This window comes from Grampus griseus, assembly GCF_964374135.1.
Source record: "Grampus griseus genome assembly, chromosome: 5".
In the NCBI taxonomy this organism is placed as follows: Eukaryota; Metazoa; Chordata; class Mammalia; order Artiodactyla; family Delphinidae; genus Grampus; species Grampus griseus.
In genome coordinates this window covers 138091041-138113414 of record NC_138998.1, presented here as the reverse complement: position 1 = coordinate 138113414, position 22374 = coordinate 138091041, and the positions used below count along the sequence as shown (strand labels likewise).

The 22374-nt window shown below is 42.9% G+C and overlaps 1 protein-coding gene across 3 annotated transcripts in view; it reads right to left on the bottom strand.

Moving 5' to 3' along the window:
- IGSF5 (immunoglobulin superfamily member 5) overlaps window positions 1-22374 on the bottom strand; it is a 43163-nt gene that overhangs the window by 14204 nt on the left and 6585 nt on the right. For 2 of the 3 annotated variants that reach the window (XM_082654258.1, XM_082654257.1), the window contains exons 3-5: window positions 17928-18245; window positions 12582-12881; window positions 1422-1559 (exon numbers count right to left, since the gene is read on the bottom strand). In XM_082654258.1, the coding sequence (XP_082510384.1) occupies window positions 1422-1559; window positions 12582-12881; window positions 17928-18245 (756 nt within the window). The remainder of the gene's footprint in view (window positions 1-1421; window positions 1560-12581; window positions 12882-17927; window positions 18246-22374) is intronic. The other variant, XM_082654259.1, reaches the window with a different exon arrangement.

The following is a 22374-nucleotide window of genomic DNA, read 5'->3' as shown; positions in this document are numbered from 1 at the left end:
CTGGTGCACATCCTGTGTGGCCACAAACCTTCTTACTAGGCTGGCATGGGACAGACAAAAGCCTGAGAGATGCAGAAGTCCAAATAAATAGAATGTTCTCCAAATATGCCACAATAGCTAATGTCAGAAATAATAATCTGAAGGCAATGAACAATCCTAGTCAGTTCTAAATTAAAATTTAATTTATTCATAGTTTTCATTAAAATCCAGTGGTTTTCTTTTTTTTTTTTTTTTTTTTTTGAGTAATGCATCTGTGGCACACAGGGTAACTCCTAGGTAAAAACAAATTCCCATCAAATATGGGTCAACAGGTATTTACTACTTTTCACTTCTGTTTCCTAAAGAATAAAGGTATACCACAGAATTTATTCCCCAAGGACAAACCAAACCCATTCAGGAGCTAAGGCTAGACAATTAGCCTAGTTAAGGCTGGACCATGAACTTCACATGGAATATCTCACTAAGAGAACTATTCTGAGTAAAAGAGTTGGGTAACATGGTGCCTGGCAGACATGCAAAAAGCGCTCATCGAGTGACAGTTAGTCTTAATAAAATTAAAAGTGCAATTAAACTGACATGTAGCTAAACATCAAAACTCTAAAATTAAGAAAATTAATTTAATATTCAAATTTAAATATTTAATTTAAATATTCAGTAGGAGTACGTGGAGGTTTTATGAGAGAAAGAAAGACAAAGATGGACACACACACTCAACACTTGGAAAGTCCTGAGCTGTCCATGTGACAAAGTCCCTGTGGTTTCTGAAATCACAAACTAACTCCAGAATAAGCCCACCCCAATGTTGATGAACTCACCCTAATATTAATAGGCTCACCTCTATGTTGGCCTGCCCCCGAAACAAGGCCACTCCTTCATATATCTTGGGGTATCTCAAAAGACTTCATTTAGAAGACATGTGTAACTAGTTTTATTTACTTTATTTGTACTACTTTTGTTAACAGAAGACCATGTTTTTCTTTCTACCACTACACCAATATTCACCTACAAAAGGAGACTCAGAATTCTACAAAATAGAAAATAATCTTTTGATGTGTTCATATAGGTGGGTATTATTCTAGAAAAAACATAGCATCTAAATGACAGATTGGGACAGCCTTATATCCTTGCCAGTAAACACAAAACTCAAATAGTCAGTGTCTTTGATGAGAAAGGCACTGTCTCTTCACCTTCTCAAAGTGTGAAGATCTGTCTTCCTTGGGCGGTTGACTCAGGCCCCAGAGGAATGTCTTCCTTCCTTGAGAAAGTTCTTTCCCTCTCTATGAATGGCATGCATTTCCTTTCAAGGACTCTAAAAGCCAATATATCTTTTGAAAGAGCTGATGAGCTAATGAACTGCAAATGCTTGTACCAAAAGTTCAAAAATATATATAAATCTGTATGAACAACAACAAAAAAGTTACCTTCTTTCTCTCTCCTGGAGACACAGCAGCAGAATATTATAATCAGAACAATGATCAGGATCAAAAGCAATGACAATGATACTGCAAGTAGAACTATGGCCCAGGCAGGCAATGTTGTACCTGGTTTATCAATACTGTCTATAAGGTAGAAAGGAGAAAAATATATATTTTAGTGATGCTTGCCACTGTCAAGGGTATGTAATCACTGATTCTGCCACACTATAAATTAGATTATGTTTTCCAACCATGTTGTAACTGTTCAATCTGCTACAGCCAGATGTCAAAGGCCAAGCTCCCTTCGGTGTGCTTAAATATTCAATGCTCTACAGTATTTTTCATTACAGTGTTTGTTGCTGCCAATAAATACCAGCCTAGTAACACAGTCCAAGCATTCTCTGGTTAACTCCTCTAAAATTCCTGAGAGGTGAATAAGCTGGGCTGGGCCATGACTCCCTGAGGTTGGAACAGTGGTTTCCATGCTCTGACATCCTTTACTTATTCAAGAAATGCTTATTGACTGGATATAAGCCCAGGAGTGGGATTGCTGAATCAAAACTCTAATTTGAAAAGATACACGCACGCTTATGTTCATAGCAGCACTATTTACAATAGCCAAGACGTGGAAGCAACCTAAATGTCCATCAACAGATGAATGGATAAAGAAGATGTGGTACATATACACAATGGAATATTACTCAGCCATAAAAAAGAATGAAATAATGCCATTTGCAGCAACAAGGATCGACCTAGAGATTATCATACTAAGTGAAGTAAGTCAGACAGAGAAAGACAAATATCATATGATATCACTTATATGTGGAATCTAAAAGAATGAAACAAATGAACTTATTTACAAAACGGAAACAGGCTCACAGACTTAGAAAACAAACTTATGGTTACCGAAAGGAAAGGGGATGGAGGAGAGATAAACTGGAGTTTGGGATTAGCAGATACAAACCATTACGTACAGAATGGATAAAAAACAAGGTCCTACTGTATAGCACAGGGAACTATATATTCAATATCCTGTCATAAACCATAATGGAAAAGAATATAAAAAATAATATATATATATATATATATATATGTATAACTGAATCACTGTGCTGTACCGCAGAAATTAACACAACATTGTAGATCAACTATACTTCAATAAAATAATTTATTTAAAAAAGAAGTATGTATTGAGCAGCTACTTCTGGACAAGACTGGAAGGATGACCTTGGTTCTCATTTCCATGTCCCCACCCATGGAGAGTCAAAGCCCAGAGGAAATCAGAACAAACTGAGAAAGAGTCACTCCCAAAGGAACCTAGTGCAAGTCTCCACCCCAGTGCTACCCACACCTCACCTGCAATTCGCTTCTCTTCTAGTAATTGCCCCTCACATGGCTCTCTGGGAGCCACCTTCCTTAGTGTCGACTTTGCCTTCTTGTTCTATCCAGTAGTCATGGAGGTGGGAGAGGGGAAGGATCAGGTGGGGCAAGGCAAGCAGAAAAACAAAGGAGCCAGGATATCGCTTGCTGCTTGTTTTGTTCAAATCTGTACAGAGATTAACGGACATATAACTGAAAGTCTCACCTACTCTCACCTGTTTCAAGCTACGGCTCGTCACCAACTTATTTTTAGGAATGGAAACGACTGTGACACTTTTGAAGTTCCTTTCATCTTATTTACACTAACGTGTCTAGTAGTACTTTAACAATGTAAAGGGTTTTTTCCCCCAGACAGTAATTGCAATGATGTGTTTTACAAGTTGTTGATAGCAAAGACATTTTCCTTAAAAAGAGTTTTGCCGTACACTACTTTAACTAGGGTGCTGAAATAGTGATTGTGCAAAATACATTGTACTAATTAAGCAAGCTAGAAGTACTAAGAAAATTTGTGATTATTATGTTAATTTCTGGACCAAATAAAAAAGTGCAGTCAGAAAAAAGGGGGGAGGGAGAGCTGGGGAGAGAAGGAAAGAGAGAAGAAAAGCCATTTTGATTTTTCATAGCCATGTCCTAGCTGTAACTTTCTACTACACATCATATGGTTGTCTAGATTCAAATTTAATTTAATTTAAATTATATACAATTAAATACTCAGCGCCAGTCAGAGTGGCCACATTTCAAGGGCTCAGTTGCCACAGGTGTAGAACCTCAACTTCATCAGGGAGTCCTGTGGGACCACGCCGCCTAGGCATGGGCTGTGGGAACTGCACGCGTGTTCCAGACAGCCCTCATCCAGCATTTCACTTCTTCTACTGAACCACGTTGAAGTCAAACCACATGTACGTTGGTCAGCTTAAATGTGAATTGCTATTCAAGAAAGTCTGTCACTCTACCCTGAGTGCGTGGGTAGCACCTCAGTGTAAATTTGTGCTATTTTATTAGATGCTAGTCATTAGAAAAGTATTAAAACAGCAGACTTCCTATGAAGGAAGATAGGGTTTGCTTTTAAATCAACGGCATTCCCGCACTTTGGAACTAGAGATATAGCTGGAAAATGTCTCTTGGATGTTCTTACTTAGAGTTTTCTTTGAAATCATAGTTTCAAAGTTACATTCTCAGAATAAGTTGCAGGAATGGTTAGAGATGATCAGTAATGTTCTGGTGTCGACATCTGGTTGCTGATTCATGGGCGAGCTAGGATCCTACTGCAGAGTAATCCACAGGCTTATCTCAAAGCAAGTGCTAAGATCCAGGGAACTCTGTGTTTTGAAGAACTATGTAATATAAAAAGATATTTGTCTTTTGCCCTTTGTGCAAGGCTTGTCTGCATTACCTACAATGGTTTTTACATTTCCTTCTTTTTTTTAACATCTCACATTCGACGCCATCTTAAATGTCTATGAAATTGACCACTCTCAGGTCCATTCTTCTTACATTTCTGCTCCTATGTAAATTAGACTTAGTCCCCACAAGGACTGTGTCTTATTTTCCTTATACTCCAAGCATCTGGCACATACTGGACACCTTGAACAAATGAATTGATAGATGGATGGATAGATGGATGGATGGACAGATAAAAGAGGCTGAATTTCCTTCTAACTCTACATGGAGAAATCTGTACACCAGGCAGTCAGCTGCCTCTGAGCCAGACCTAGGACTCACCTTTCTCCCATATTAAGATGCTGAGACAAGAATTACAGGACTTTAGAAAAGTCAGAACTAATGCCATCTATCTCCGCATCAGTCACCATTTTTCTGAGGCGAGCTGGGACTGATAGAGATAAGAAAAGAGTTACCCTCCAAAAAAAATGAAGGGGGAAGGAACAGGATTATACCCTTCCCATGTCCCATACATGCAACTTTAAAACAAGCCAGTCCCTAAATTGGGAGACTGGGATTAACATATACACACTCCTGTATATAAAATAAAGAACAAGAACTTACTGTATAGCACAGGGAACTATACTCAATATTTTGTAATAATCTACAAGGGAAAAAGGATCTGAAAAAGAATATATATATACATATATAGGTATATATATAGCTGAATCACTTTGCTGTACAACTGAAAGTAACACAACATGGTAAATCAACTCTACTTCAATTTTTAAAAATAAAAATAAAATAAAATATAGTATATGGTCCAAAAACAACAAAACAAGCCAGACCCTTCACATCCAGAGAGGAATATGGCTCATCCCCTCGCTCCACAGAAGACAGAATCCCAAGCATCTCCTGGAATGTCTATTGTGCACACGGATTCAGAGCCCACCTCCCGTGATGCTGAGTCAGGGGTCTGGAATTGGTACCCCAGGGGATTCTGATGCAGGTGGTTGGCGACCCACACTTTGAGGATCCCCAAATGCAGCCAAAATGTAAGCACTGCCCAAGCAACCTGCCACCTTACAGGGCACCCCTATATTCTCCCTCTCTCTGATGTGATGATAAAATTATTAAGCCCAGAACTGCATTTAGGATATTCACAATCAGACCACTCTGTGGAAGCTTCCTGACTGACAGAGTCCTTTGGGCTTTGCGTCAGTGGAACCAATCAAATCTCACGGCCACCGTGTCCCTGTGCGCCCTTCGGCCTTGGGCTCACTCATCGGTAACCATTCTCACCCCACCAGGCTGTTCAGAGACTCGAGAGATGGGGGTCAACGTGCAGAACGCTGTGAAGTCCAGCACACGTGTTCAGGATGGCCGTGGTCATTTTAATTCGGTCTGTTGAACTCTTTTACACACTGAAGTTTGCAAATCATAGGAGCTCTCATAGTAAAAGGGAGCCAGCTGGGGTTAAACATTAAGGTCTGGCTCAAGGTCCAAAAGACAGGCTTGAAATTCTTACTGGAAAAAGTCAACACACTGTTGACCTCCTCAGACCCTCTCTGTCAGGGGTGTTTCCTCCGCTGCTGGAGAAAGCTCTCCGCATGCCAGCTTCTGTCATCTGAGCCTTGGCATAACAACTTTCCTCTGATCTTGCACAGAGGCAGCCAGCGATCCCCAGGGAGGGCCTGTTTAAAGGACGGGAGGCCACCTCTCTGGGGTTGGGGACAGAATCAAGAAAGAGAGCGGGTGATGTTGTGCCCTGCCTGCCTCTCGTGTCCCTTAATTCAACCACCAAGTTCAATGAAGTGATGCCTGCACTCGCCTAAAAGCCCCAGGCTCTCAGCAAAATGGCAGCCATAGGGCTCATTCTTCGCTTCCACGGCGGGGGGGGGGGGGGGGGGGGGGCGTGTCTAATTTCCCATGGAGCTTCCTACCTAAGAAAGACTAAAACTCTCTACTCCAGGGGAGCCCAGAGAAAAGTGTGGGGTGTGCACTGTGAAGAGATGTAATTTAGGATTGGAGCTACACAGAAGAACCTTCCTTACTTTAATAATAACTTTTAATTTATCATAGAGTACTTACATATATGTACACACACGCATATATATCATGGGTACTTTTGTTTAGCATGAGGCTAATTTTTAAATGAGCACCTTTACAGTGGGTTGAAAGAAAAAGAAACAATAGTCATATATTGATAAAGCAAAAATCGTGACGGTGGACAGAAAACAGAATCTTGGAATGATCTCATCCATGACCCAACCCCTTTGTCATGCAGATAAGACACTCAGGATAAGGACTCGATAAAAGGGTCAAGGGCGCTCAGAGCAGAAAAGCCCCAGGGGCTCTCACTCATGTCTTTCTATTCTGCCGTGTTGGGTCTCCAATCTGGAAGAATCCTTCTGGGGAAGTTACAGCCCACGTCTTAAAGGAAACAGGGAATCTAGGTGGACACCAAGCCTTACTGAAGGGTGTGGGTGTGATGGTTCAAGGTGAATGGCAGATTTGCAGGCGAGGATAGGTATACTATACCTGAGAACCCACAAATAGTGACTAAGGAAGGTTATCTCCAGGGTCAACACAGCTCGCCTTCCTCCCTACGTTCCTTCACACACTACATGCACGTAAGGGCTGCATGACTGGATTTACTGTGTGGTTTTAATCTCAGCTCCGAGCTTGTCTTTTTCCCATCTGTGAAGACAAGGAAAATAGTATTTCCCAGATGCTCTCACAGGAATGCTCAGAGTTTTAAAAGGGCACATAGAATTTCTCAAAACCAACTGGATGACTACAAAATGTCACCACCAGCGTGGGCAAAGCATGCTCCTGACTAGAAGGGACACAGGAGATCTCTGAATCCATAAAATAAATGATAACCATCGCTCACTCTCCTGTCCTGTGGGCTCTGGGACAGGGACTGTCCTAAGTGCTCTCGGTGTTTTAACCGACTTACTTCTCACAATAACAACTACCCTATAAGGTAGGGATTATTACTATCTCAGTTTCCCAGATGAGAAAACTGAGGCACAGAGAGGTTTTCACTTGCGTAAAGTCACACCTCAAGTAAGTAGGCAAGCTGGGGGTTGAGGCCAGGCTGTCTGGTGTCCAAGACTGTGAATAGTAGTACCTGATGAGGCTGGGTCAGGAGGTGGGGCCTTGGAGAGTTTCCATTTCAGTAACCCCTGATCCTGACTGCTCAGTAATTTGGGAGCGTTTCTTTATTTTTTTTTTATTTTTTTTATTTTATTTTTTTTGTGGTACGCGGGCCTCTCCCTGTTGTGGCCTCTCCCGTTGCAGAGCACAGGCTCCGGACGCACAGGCTCAGCGGCCATGGCTCACGGGCACAGCCACTCCGCGGCATGTGGGATCTTCCCGGACCAGGTCAGGAACCCATGTCCCCTGCATCGGCAGGTGGACTCTCAACCACTGTGCCACCAGGGAAGCCCTGGGAGCTTTTTTTTTAAATGCCAATTCCCAGACTCCACACAGACCAAGTAAGTCAGAACCTCTGGGGTGGGGCCTGAGAATCAGCAAACGTGTTAAAGCGCCCTTGACAGGCAGCCAAGGAGAGGGAACGTCTGCCCTCTGCTCCTCCCCACCTCGTTTTACGGGCAAGAAAACTGAGCCCCGAAGGCCAGTGACTCGCCCAACATCACACAGCTAGTGCCAGAGTTCCCACCAGGACGGTCACTCCCACCACTCTTGTCTGCTCTCGAAATGACGACATCCCACAAAACTCAGATCATACCAGGAATCACCACAGCCTACAAGGTGCTCACGTGTCCGAAAAATATGACTTCACTTTCACAATTCACGGCCTACACACTTGTAAGTATGTAGAGAAAACAATCCAGACGACCAGACAGAGGACTGAGGGACCTTAGCTCATGGTAGGCATGATGGGGGCCTTCACCTTCTAGTTGTATGTACGTCTGGGATGCTTCAAGTCTGTGTTACCTCTATAATGGAGAAAATAGAATTTTCAAAAAAAATTAGCCTGCGACCTTTCAATATGCTTTTCTTTAAAGAATCAGTGTGTGTAATACAGCCTTTTGGCTTGAACTCACTAGACTTCCTAAGCTGCCAGTATTATTCTTCTTTCAGGGACTTGAAAGGATTATTCCGGACATGAACACAAATTCCTTGTACTTTCAGGAATGAGTGGCAGGACTGATGCTTTTGTCTGATTCCTGAAGAAGCTTGAACAAGCACAGCCTCGTGCATCTTCAGCTCTTTGTAAACGTGGCTTTGCTTCTACAAGCCAGCTCTCCCAGCCAAGGCAGGAACAAGGCTTTCAGATACTAAAACCTGCATAAAACACACAACAGGCAGCCAGCCACCAGCTGCTCTCGATCTTGATGAATAATTTAGAAACAAATTACCCTTCTCCAAAATGAGTCCAATAAAGTCAGACTCATTGCAACACACCCCTAAGGCTCTCCTCTGTGAAACTGTCGTGACTCCAGCTGCCATAATTAAGGCCACTCACTTCACTGGTCCCAGGCTAAGAAGAATTCAGCTGAATCAAACCCCATCACGGGAAACCGAATGTCCCTTGCCCTTCCCCTAAAAAGAGAAGCTTTGCAGGCAAGCTAATAACCAAATCCATTTCTGTGAGGCATCATCATAGACCAGAGCTCTTCGCTGCATTATTACCTTGTTAAGGTGTGTGGTTTAAACAAATCCATTCCATTTGGTGCCAATGGAACTTTTTTCAATCTTCCCTTTCAAAGCCTGGACCATACTTTGTCATAGTTAAATTGCTTAAAAGCAAGCTGGGTTGGCTCCTTGGAGAGCTGGCTGATTCCAGGCTGGAACAGGGGAAAGGTGAAGACAGTTCGGAACATCTTACTGAGCCAAGTGGAAGGAGATGTGGGGATATATGTACACATATAGCGGATTCACTTTGTTATACAACAGCAACTAATACACCATTGTAAAGCCATTATGCTCCAATAAAGGTGCTAAAAAAAGAACTAAGAGGGACACATCGGAAGTACAGCAGAGCCAGCTGGAAGGGATTCCCACTGGCCGAATCTGGAGGAATCTGAGCATCACAATGAGTAACGATGGAAATCAATCATAATGTATTGGATAAAACTGCGTCCATACTAAAACTGTAAAGATTTTTTTGAAAAAATAAGAAAAGGAAGAAAAGAAATGCCTCTTCTTTACAGAACAATGCCAAACTAATAAATATAGAAAAATGATGGAACCAGAAAAATCTCTCTTTTACAACCACTATAGAAATAAGGGATTCAGGCAATGACTTATCCATGAATGCAAATGTTATTATGTGATAGACAGTCAAGAAACAAGATAATCACACAGTACTTGTAGATCGGATATTAATTATAAAGGCCAAAAAGGCACCTTTACAATGGAGAAATCTGGGGGACACCACCTTACCCAAATGATCAAACTTATTACCAATAATAGAGAAAATTGGCATCACATGCCCACATGACATTACCCATGTCTTGCCAAAAATATTTAACCTCAGTCAAAGTATGTTGGGAAAATTCAGACAAATCCATATTGAAGGGTATCTTGCAAAAATGGTCTGGATCCTTCAAAGATGTTTATATTGGGAAAGACAAAAAGTGGGGGAACCGCTGGACGTTAAAGGAGACAGAAGAAGACCTGACAGCCAAAGGCAACGCATGGCCTTTACCTGGATACTGGTTTGGGGGAAAAAAATCTAGAAAGGACAGTAGGGGAAATTTGAATATGGACTGAATATTGTATAATAGTATTGTATCAATGTTAAATTTCCTGACTGCCAACTACATTGGGGCTATGTAGAATGGCCTTGTTCTTATGATACACATGCTGGGGTATTTAGGGGTAAAATGTCATAAAATCTCCAACTAAATCTCAAATGATAAAGAAAGGAAGAAAGGAAGGAAGGAAGGAAGGAAGGAAGGGAGGAAGGAAGAAGGAAAGAAAGAAAGAAATTTTAAAAGGAGTGAGGGAAGGATGGAGGAAGGAAGGAAGAAAGGAAGGAAAGAAAGGAGAGAGAGAGGAAGGGAAAGAAAAGCTAAGAGAGAAGCAAACATGAGAAAATGTTAACATCTGTTGTATCTAAGTGAAGATACATTGGTATTCATTGTCCTATTCTTGCACCAACTTTTCTAAAGGTTTTTTGATTGTCCAAAATAATAAGAAAGCAAGCTAGGTTTGAATTCTAGCTTCATCTTCATATACAGTCTTGGTAGGAAATCAGCTAAAATCCTTTGAATTTAATAAGCTGAAATAAGTTAACCTCGACTTAAAACCAAAGAAAACACAGATTTCTGTGTCCTTTACCCTCAAAGACACTGATATTCACCAGAACCAGGTCAAAGCTCTGGCAGGCTGAGTCCCCATTCCTAATGGCAACAACCAGCTGGTGCCTGTACAGCTGCTCCGTGTCGATGGGGATGCTGTTTGGTTCCCAGCAGGCCCCTGCACTCTGTCTTCTACCTGACATGTGGATTCACTCATGCTTTAATTTCTGTTGTCTGCCTGGTCTCTGGAGACATCTGAGTTGGAGACAAGGGCCAGACATCAGGAGTGCAAGCTTGTGATGGTACTGCAGCGGGGATCAATCCCTGCCGTGCAAAGCTCAGGATGACTGGCGCTAACCACAGCTTAGGCTCTAAATGGCTTTTTACAGGTTCACAGAGACATAATCTCTTATGCGGTGAATTGTCTGTCCCCAAAATTCATTTGTTAAAATACTAACTCCTGGTGCCTCAGAAGGTGACCTTATTTGGAAACAGGGTTGTTGCCGATGGAATTTAGTTAAGATGAGGTCATAGGGTGGCCCCTGATCCAATATGACTGGGGTCCTTATTAAAAAAAAGGAAATATGGACACGAGCCACCCACACAGGGAGAACATCATGTGAAGATGAAGGCGAAGATCAGGTGATGCAGGGTCTACAAGCCAAGGGACACCAAAGATTGCCAGCCAACCACCAGAAGCTGGGGGAGAAGCTTGGAACAGATGGGTCTTCAGAAGGAACCAACACTGCCCACACCTTGATCTTGGACTCTTAGCCTCCACAGCTGTGAGAGAAACCATGTCTGTTGTTTAAGTCCCCAGTCTGAGGTTACAGCAGCCCCAGGACACTCACAAACCCTCCAGGGCTGCCCCCAGGGGGAGGGCAGAGGGGACGGGTGAGCAGATTCTGGAGACACACTGGCGAGGCCACCTCTGCCATCGACTATCAACGTGGGCAAGTTCCAAACACTGTGTCTCTGTCGCCTCATCTTTACATCAGGAATAACCACCGCATCCACTCATAAGAACGTTGTGTAATTTGGTTAACATTTGAGAACTGCTTAAAACAGCGTCTTTAAAGAGTAGATATATGTACATGTATAACTGGTTCACTTTGCTGTACAGCAGAAACTAACACAACATTTTAAATCAAGTATAGTCCAATAAATTTTTTTTAAAAAATAAAGTGAAACACTGAGTTTGGGGTAAAAAAATGCATCTTTACTTAATAAGAGCTATGTAGTACTGTTTTTTTATTTTTATTATTGTTATTATTAATCTTGCTGTGGCTGTAACTTTATTCCAAACTTTGGAAGATCTAAGTAGAAGTGTTTTCATAGTGGGAAGAGTTTTGGACCAAGGGAGAAGTTCCTCCTGGCTTTGGGATCCCTTTGTGCCATCAGCATAAGACCTGGAATGGAGTATAGTCCTTCTCTGGGCCTCCCTTCCTTTCCTCTTTTGTAAAATAAAGGCATGAAACTCAGCCCCCGCCCCTGTGCTTTCTAGTTGGCCCAGGTGGCCTTAGGGGTCAAGCAGGTTCAGAGGCCCCATGAAGGTTTGGTCAGTTTGGTGTTTCCCAAGGACCCTGCAACAGATTTTCTTCAGGATCTAAACTTTAAACTTATGTCATTTTGTGAAGTTAAAAAAAAAAAAGAAAAAAAACATAGACCTGGTACTTTGAGATACACTGTGGATTTGCTGGGTAAAAAATTGAGCTCTTCTAATCCCACTAAGATTGGAAGGAATCCTTGAGAACGTGCATGACCTCCTCAGATACTGAAAGAGCTCACTTTCTTGGCCCAGGGGATGGGATCAGACAGGAACAATGAGTGAAAGCTAGAGAAAAACATTGAATTCAAGTTTTTACATCTGAACTTGATGCTATTTTATAAGTAGTTGTCAAGATTCTCAATGGTTTCCATATGTAAGTAGAAAAGAGAGAAGCACTTGAAGACGGAGTTTTAAAAGTGAAATTACAAGGTCATGAAGCTGACACAAGTCATTTGTCTCCATTACCATCCCCACCTGAGATCAAGATCACCGTGCGACACTGATTAAGCAGCACAACATACAAAATGTAAAGCATGCAATAATAATCCACTTTGTATAAAGCAAAAAGTCTTCACTTACCCAAGGGAGGCTGAACCACAGTAAGATTTACAGTTACAGACTCGTGGACATGCAGCCGCTTCATCTCAGCCACACACGTCACAGTGCCATTGCCCTGCGGCGTCAGAGCCAGAACGCTCACTGCACTTTGAAGGTCCTCAGGCTCCCGGACGGAGTAATAGCTCGAATGGCTCACCGGAACCCCAATCTCCCAGGAAAGACGTGGGAGTGGGGTCCAGCCCAAGGCGCGGCAAGTCACATTACAAGGCTTATCCTCCATGACTACTAGACTGCCTTCAGGAATGAACAACCGCCCCATAACTAAAGAAGAAAAGAGAAATGTTTGGAAGGAATGATCATGCTTCTCGGTGATAGATGTCTTTAAAATTTTCCTTCAGATCAGGTTTGATCTGTGTATTTAACTTATACCTGTCAGGTTCACAGAAGAAGGGGAGGTGGCTCATGAGAAAACATAGATTCCAGAGAAAATGAATAAATAAAAATCAGGATCCAAGGGAATATAAATTACATGGGAAAGAGAGGGCGGATGTGCCCACCATGGAGGGCTGCACAACGTCTGCAGTGGAGTTGCAAACTTGCCCTGGGCTGCCCTAGGAGCCAAAGTAAAACGGGAAACAACCTTTACATTCTTTTCATCGTAAGGAGAACACATCTCAAAGTTTCATGGGAAGCAAGTCTCTCCTGGCCTTTGGTCAGTCAGATTCATTTTATTTTTGAGTCACATTTTTAAGGATAATTTCCTATGATATTGCCTTAAAATATTTTTCTAGGTACAAATTAAAGAAAAATCTAATCTAATCTAATTATAGAAATAACTACCTTAAATTCTGTATCAGAATATATTACTTAGATCAATTATTTTAAAGTTTTTAGTAAAGACACGCTTGCATGTGCCAGGGCTCACACTGTAAATGACCCATCTGAAAATAGCACCTGTATTGCTAATGTTACTAAAATAACCTGAGGATGGGCCCCGGTAAAAACACAGCGTTAGCGAACTACATAGACAGTGAAACATTCAGATTAAAATGCCCTAAAACTCCCTGCCATGTAATATAATGGAAAGAACACTGGACTAAGAATCAAAAGATCTGTTCTCGATATCGGCTTTCCCACAAACTTGCCGTCACCGTGGGTAAGTCACTGAAATGTTCAGGCTCTCTGTTTACTACCTAGTGAACAAGATGATTTAACAAGATCAGTGGTTTTCAAACATTTTGGTTTCAGTAACTTTTATACTCTTAAACACCGCTGAGGACTCCAAAGACCTTTGATTTACGTGGGTTCTATCAATATTTTCCATATTTGAAATAAGAATTAAATATTTGCGTATTCTTTTCAAACATTTGTTTTAAAATAACATGAATAACCTATTACCTGTTAATATGGATTAACATATTTTTATGAAAAATATCTTTATTTTTAACCCCAAATAAATTAGATGACATGTGTTCTATTCATGCAAATCTCTTTAACATCTGGCTGGACTCTCATATCTGCTTCTGCCTTCATTCTGTTGCGATATATTGCCTTCTTTGGAGTATATGAAGAAAATCTGACTTCACACGGATATATGGTTGGAATGGTTAGGAAGCTTTTCAGATAATCATGGATATTCTTTGATACTACTGATACACCAAAACTTGACAAGCAGTGGTTGCCTAATGGTTAGTTACACTGTGGAAACTGAAACCGTATTAAGGCACTTTCATGCCATTACATTAGAATCCATTGCTCCAGATGGCATTTTGAATGGATCTTTTTTACCCTTGCACGATTTTGTATCATTGTACATCAGTCATCTGGAAAACGCCGGTCCACTGAGTTAGGCAGACCTTCCAATGTACAGTGGGAAAATCCCTGTACACTCATGACAGTGAGTGAGAAAGGCAACTAAAATCTTAGTATTACCATGGAAACAGTCATGACCACAGAGACCACCCTGAAAGAATCTAGGGGTTGCCTGGGAGTTTCCAGGCTAGACTGAGCTGGATCAGCTCTGAAAGCTCTTCTTACTCTGAAATGTTAATTTCCAGTTATTCCTTTCTTGAATAATGTCTTGGAGCAAGTAAAGCACCTTAGCTATTTCAAGGATTACTGTAAACGCAGCAGTGAAAAGGGAACAGATTTGTCCCCTCAGACTACAGGATCTTGTGTTTATTCTTTTTAGTTCATACATTGTTTCATTGATGGAGAGGTTTAAGATGACAGAAACTGGGGGTAGGGGGCTGGTATTGCTTCATTTAGTAACAGTTGATCTTGAACTCAAGGCTTAGTGGACTTCAAAACACAAGAGATCTAGAGTTTGGTGTGTGATTAATTGGTGTATGGGCAAAAATACAGCAATCTGAAGCCTTTGTGATCCACCTTTCCCACTGGCGTTCACAAAGGTCATCCAGTGGCATGACAAGCACTTTACACAGGGTGATGGCTAGAATATTCACGTAGATTTTGGATGACTCAACATGGAGTTATATAAGTTCTCTTTCTTTTTCTTGTGGATATATGGGAAGAAAAAAACAAACTTTAGAAAATTCACTTTCAGAATAAACTGGATGCTTCCTCTTTTTTCATGGCTCTTTTCCCTTGAAGAGACCCTGTTGCTCAGAGAACTTCTGTTTCTCTAAGAGCAAAGTGCCATTCAGCCCAGTGCAACCAGGGTAAATGGATGGAGTTCTGTCTCGATCTATGGGTTCCTTCCACGTGACCTTGAGGAAGACTTTAACTTCCCTAGATTCTTGTTCTTCCATCTGTGTTAAAACCAAAAGCTACAGTAATTACCAACATTTAAAAATGCATGTTGGGGGGCTTCCCTGGTGGCGCAGTGGTTGAGAATCTGCCCGCCAATGCAGGGGACACGGGTTCGAGCCCTGGTCTGGGAAGATCCCACATGCCGCGGAGCAACTAGGCCCGTGAGCCACAACTACTGAGCCTGCGCGTCTGGAGCCTGTGCTCCGCAACAAGAGAGGCCGCGATAGTGAGAGGCCCGTGCACCGTGATGAAGAGTGTCTCCCGCTTGCTGCAACTAGAGAAAGCCCTCAGACAGAAACGAGCACCCAACACAGCCCAAAATTAATTAATTAATTAATTTTTTTAAAATGCATATTAGGGGTATTCAGACAACTTCATAGTTGCATCTTGGGAAAGATGCTATAAAACCACATGGATTTATGAATCTGATATGCCGTAAGCATAGCAATAATAAGTCATGCCTTTAACCCTGTTTCCTTGATCCAGGGGTGCCCTCCTCCCCTCTTGCTTCCCCACTTTGCCTGTTATCTACAGACCTTCAAGGCACATCTCATATGGCACCTGCTCTGTGGAGTCATCCTAGAAGCCTTCACTAAGTCTCTCATCTCCCTTCCCAATTTGAACCTTACCTTGTCTCCCTCTCTTTGCACTTGCCAGCATCTACATTGCACCACTGTCATTCATGCACTTGCATTATCTACTCTTCTTGTAAGATTCTTGAGAGCAGGACTGTGTCTTATTGCATTCACCTTGAGTGCCCCTTAAATGCCTAACACAATGGCATGCTCCTACTGGGAATGCAACAGATAATAGCAAATGACTTTATGGGCATTGCTATGAACCAGGTCCTGTTCTAAAGGCTTTATATAGACCTACTCATTTGATCCCACAAATGCCCTATGATGAGCAAACTAGGACACAAGGTCATTAAGTAACATGTCCAAGGTCACACAGTTAGTCAGTGATAAAGCTGGAACTTGAACCTGGCAGTCAGGCTCCCACCTCTGTGCTATTTACCACTAGACCTCTCTGCCCCACCAGCTTCATTTGCAGTAACTTGAAACAGACAGGGCTTTGGAGTCTTCAAACCATCCTTAGTCATTGTTCCATCCGATCCTCATAGTAAACCTGTGATGTGGGCAGGGGAGCCTTATCCTCACTTCAAAGATAAAGAAATTGAGCCATTTCAGGAGTCACCAAGGTAGGTAACTGATGAAAACAAAACCAGAACTCATATCTTTGGTTCTTTGTCCTGTGTTCTTTCCTTTATACCACAAATTATTAGAATAATAATTTGGTCATGCAAACTAAGCCAATAATCCAGGTAGCTTCACAGAATCACTTATTTAGAGAATATCATTGTGCCCCTAATGAAACCACACAAAATTAAAGACACATAAAAGTAAAGATACAACAATTTGACTAAATTAAAAAATGCAAGTAGAAATAAGTAGACATGTAACTCCACCAAACGTTATCAAATTTGATTTGATAGCAATATGAATATAGACCAAATCATTGGAAATTTCTCCTAAACAAACTAATAAACAGGCATAAGAAAAAATTTCAAAGACACAATGTAGTCTGTTAAAAGAAATGCTGCTATAGAAATCAGGAACTCTAAAAGCTCCAGTGCATCTACAAATAGTACATAATTACATTTTTAAGGAATGCAAAATGATTAAACTTTGATAAAGATGTTCTGAATCCTTGTATCCTTTTTTTTTTTTCACTAAGTAGCATAATCTTCAGCACCTGAAAATTACCTTTGATTCCACAACGGCCCTATGATGAAAATGAATAAATGATAAAAGGAAAAATAAGTTATCCATTATTATAAATTTTGTTTACTCTTTTATTTTCTCTAAAAGACTTGGTAGGGCTTAGTGAACACACACCTTTGATTATAAGAACCACTGTGGGCAGGAAGAGTAATAGATTAGGAAAATTCAGCTGGAAAGAGGAAAAAGTTAAAGCATGATTCAAAGTTGATAAATGATGTCAGGCAAAAAAATAGAGTCAAGTATACGAAAAGCTAGAAAAAGAGCAATGATCGTCAACTCTCTCTCTAAATCAAAGACAAGTGACTGCAACTGGCCCCAGAATTCCGGGATGTACTTCCAGAAAAGTTATTAGTACTGAAATTGGTCAGATGAAAAAGTGATAAAAGCTGTCTTTAATAGTCTTAATAAGAAAAAAAGGAAAGAAAAGGGAAAGGAAGGAAAAGGAAGAGGAAAGGGAGAGAAGCAGAAAGAAAGAAAGTAGAAAGACAGTCAGTGAGGATGGGAGGAGAGAAATAAACACCTAAAAACAACAAACACTAGTCAGTTCAGAATAGCTCTAAGCATACCAGCTGAAGGCAAGTCCACATATGAAAGAAGGAAGGAAGGCCAGGAAGAAGGGAGAGGGGGAGGGAGCATGGTGATAAGTAACAAAATATCCATCAGTTCAGAATAATTCTAAGCATAGCACCAACTGAATTGCGACCCTATATGTCCCCATATACGACATGAACTTCAGAAGGTCCCTTCCAGCCCCCCGACATTTAACCCAGTGAACTCCAAATGCTCCCATTGGAGTCACCTGCATACACACCTTGGACAGAAAGAAAGGCAGATCCATCCCGGTCACTGTTCTGGAGGCTGCATTTGATTTGCCCTGCATCACTGAGTTGTACATCGTGGATTATCATCTCAGAGATGAAGTTACCGCCCTCTTCATAACTCATGGTGGTGAAGCGGTCGTTGGTGATGATGGGCTCCGTGGGTGTGATGCTCAGAACCACCGTGCCTTTCAGAGCCCACATGATGAGCTTCCAGCCCTGCGAGATGGTGCAGTTGAAGCGAGCCTCCGAGCCCTTCAGCGCCGTGACGTTCTTGGGACCCTCTATGATTTCATTGCTGGATCCACAAGCTAAAAGACAACCAATTTTTCAAGGTGGTGAGGGGATGACTACAGAAGTCGACTGTACAATGCAGCACTTCTGTGTACCAGTTGTGGCCACGGGGTGACCATCCCGTGGCTCAGATTCCATGTCCTACTGGTCTCAGTACCAGGTCTCCCAGTAGCTCAGGAGCTTCCAGTGGACAGGAAGCCACACCCATGCCCTCCTTTCCATGGCCCTCTCCCCAGTCCACAGTCCACGGAACTCCCAGTGGGATTGGGACTGGAGGGAGCAGTGTCCCTCCTCCACCTCCTGCGGGATGTTACCTTAAGTATCTGACCCCAGCCTGTCCAGAGAGCGACCACTAGCCTAGCTCTGTGACTTCGGGCAAGTTTTTCAGCCTCACCATGAAGTGAGAATTTTCCTCCCAGTGAAGTGGGAAGGACATGTGATTTCCACCTCAGAGGAGATCCCAAGGCTCAAAGGGGGAAGTGGAAAGAAGCTGCTCTTTGCATAGAGGGTGGAGACCCCAGGTTGCCGTGACCATGGTCCACTGCATGCCCCCTGCACCCTTAGGATGGAACTGTCACTAATGCCACACCCCACTTCCTAAGGACGAGAAGAGACACGTGGGGGAGACACAGAGAGGGAAAACACATAGAAGGATGTAGGAGAATGCGACCCCTCAAGGAGAACCCTGTGGGGATGTAAAGGATGCAGGAGAGTGGGATCCCTCAATGACAACACTGGGGGGATGCATTTGGCAGCCTCGTAGAGAGTCTTAGAGCATCTAATGTTGTGTTTAAAACTCCAGCGGGTGGGCAGGTAGTTCTAGAGCATAATACTGTGAACTCCAGAGTCTTGCCTCACTGGGAAAGTTTTCACACTTCTCCTTGACCACTCCCCTCACTGCACAACAGGGACACTAGTACTGAAACCCAGCAGAATGCTACAGGGCCTTCCCAGAGACAGGCCTTCCCCTCCCCTATCCCTCTTGCCTCTTGTTTGTATAAAAACTTTAACCTCTTAGACCTTCCCTGAGTTCCAAATAGCAAATTTAACCAGAGAAGTGAGAAAATGCATTAAAAAAGGAAAACAGTCAAACAAGACAAAATAATAATAGTTTAGCCATAAAACAAAGTCAAGGACACTTAGCTCCTCCTCCAGGGCTACAGATAATATCCTGAGCCATATTCTTGAGCTGTTTTGCAGATACTGAAACCCCCACCAGGTGAAAGAAGTTAAGTGCATGCTGACCACAAGCACATAGACTCCAGACCAGTTGGAACCAGAAGGCTGATGATGTTAACTCCTGAAATACTACCCTGTTATCTCTCCACTAACTAACCAGAAGAATGTCCAAGAGCTGTTCATGAGCCCCATGACCCCCTCCCTCACACTGCCTTTTAAAGCCCTTCCCTGAAAGCTATCAGGGAGTCTGGGTCTTTTGAGCATTAGCTGCCTGTTTTCCTTGTTTGGTGCTTGGAATAAACGCTACACCTTCCTTCACCACAACCTCATGTCAGTAGACTGGCTTGACCACGTGTTGCGCAAGTGGACCCAAGGTTGGTTAAAAGTACCACAGCAACTAGTTTTAAGAACCACATGAGACGATCCACATAAAGCCCTTAACATGACCCTCAAGCACTCAGTAAGCAGTCACTACTATGTGACGTACAACACAAACCAAGAAAATCATAGAGGAAAGTAAAATGTTTCCTTCAGACTTCTCACAACGTTCTACCTTTTCCTCACCAGATGCACTCTGACACTGGTTTTAACTGGAATGACAACTCCTAACTGGCCTTCCCCAAGGAGGGCATCAAGACCTCTCCAGCTCATGGGAACTCAGTCAGAAACACTCAAGATGGAGTGTGTTCTGGGCCTGAAGAACTCAAGAAATCTTTCGGCCATTTAGGACTGATTTTCTTATCACCCCAGAAGAGCAAATGGGTGGTCAGAGTTTTCCTAGACTTTCCCATGTTTGTAATAATAATTCAAAGTAGAACTTACAGAGCAATTGATAATCTCCAAGATTTCTCATCTGTTACCTCTTACATTTTAATGCTGAGGAAACCAAGACCAGCAACGCCTCAGGACCTGTGATCACAGTGGTGGGGCTGAGACACAAACTCAGTCCTTCCCACTCTGAATTTTCCCTCTTTCCCACTCTTTGCCCTCTGATCTCACTCAGAGATTATAGTAAAAAGACCCCCCAACAGCCCACACTCTTGGCAGCCATGTCTGCCACCATCAGTAAGACTACATGTTCCAGGGACTTCCCTGGCTGTCCAGTGGTTAAGATTTCACCTTCCAATGCAGGGTGTACAGGTTCAATCCCTGGTCGAGAGCTAAGATCCCACATGCCTCACGGCCAAAAAAACCAAAACATAAAACAGAAGCAATATGGTAACAAATTCAATAAAGACTTTAAAAATGGCCCACATCAAAAAAATCTTAAAAAAAAAAAAAAGACTACATGTTTCTATCACCTTCCGGAGCGATATGAACCTGCAGGTCTACCAGGCAGCCCCCATCCACACTGGGTGCCCCCAAATAACTGCAGCCCCTCTTTCCTTCCAATCTTATAAGGTCAAGTTGTAAGGCAGGTTCTAGAAGAATCTAATTACCACCTGAAAGACTTCTGGGAAGGAACCTCCCCACCAGACATGCATTAACACATTGACACTCACCTGAGTACCCAGAATGCACTGCAGGGATGGTGCCCACAGCAGGGCCAGGTCAATGGGAGAGAATGGGGTGTACAGTGTCTCTGAGACCTGTAAGACTGGGTCAACTAGGAGATCCCAGGCTCCAAAGAGGCAGAACTGAGGGAAGGTCAGAATTAACTAGGACTAATCCTGTTTGGGGGTAAACATGATCACTATTCTTTGTTTTGCCTCTGGGCATGATAGAAAGAGAGAGAAAGTATGACCCTTAATAACCACTCAAATTGGGTATTCTCCCTTACCCTTGGGCACATCTTTCTGATCCAAGGATCACTCTGATCCGGGATTTTTAAAAAAGGGGAAAAAGCCTGAAGAAGGGAAGGCAGAAATGATTCCCCAGGGAAGCCACAGCCTCTGTGCCAACTTGGCTCTTTCCACGAGCCCTGAATTGCATCTTTAAATAAAAAGCTCAAAGGAAAGAAACAGCCAAATCTACACCCCGAGGAAGAAAAGACGAGACGTGTCCTCATACTCCACATTGTAATAACAACATCTTTCCCATCTCGGACTCGGGTCCATGGGAGTAGGTTGAACACAGCCCATGGGTCTGGGTGCTGGGAGCACAGGGACGGTGAGACCAGGGCTTGCCCGGCCAGCTGCTCCGTCCAGGACACTCCAGCAGGATAAGCAAAGCATCTGAAACCCTGGTTCCATCACTTCCTGGTGCCGGGTAGGTTATTCACTCCAAAACACTGTTCACTCCAAGCCAGTCTTTAAATTCCCTGCGGACTGCACATAGGAGAAAGAATGCACCAGGTACAGACCTTACTGTGCAGCTCAGGAGGTGGGAGCTTGGGAGGGACCTGGACCAAATGGAAACTCTTCCACTTTGAACTTGGCCTTTAAATTAAACAGGCGGCATCAAATCCTAATCACTAAACTCCCCTGACGTCGTTGCCTGCGATCCTTGCTGCCACCATGAGTAAACTCCCCTCCAGCTCTGCCTCGTGACTCAGAAGCTCTATTTCCAGTAATGTGAGGCCCCGGAATCTCACTGCTCTCTCACCTGCATCCTATCAGCTGTGGTGTGTGTAACTTGCCCCACACAGGACAAATATGAGAAAATTGTAAATAAGACCTTTCATCAAACAGTCCGCTTTCCCCTTTGCTCTCCCTTTCACTTTGTAGAGCAAAGGGCCAAACCAGGGGCAGAGCCACGGGAACGATGAGTGTCCCCGCACCCACCTCGGCCACCAGCTACGGTGATCACCCAACACCGGGTCCTCCCTTGCAGGAGATGATCAACTTGCAAGATGCTCATTCATGCCAACACCCTCCAATTCCAGGGCTTCAGCCCCGCCCCCCCTTGCTTTCCTCCTGCCTTGCAAATCCCGCTCCACCAGGCATCTCCGTGTAAATGGCTGGCTGCCACCCAGGACTGAGAAGGTTCTCTTCTACTCATTGTGCCCTAACAGCTGCAAAACTGAAA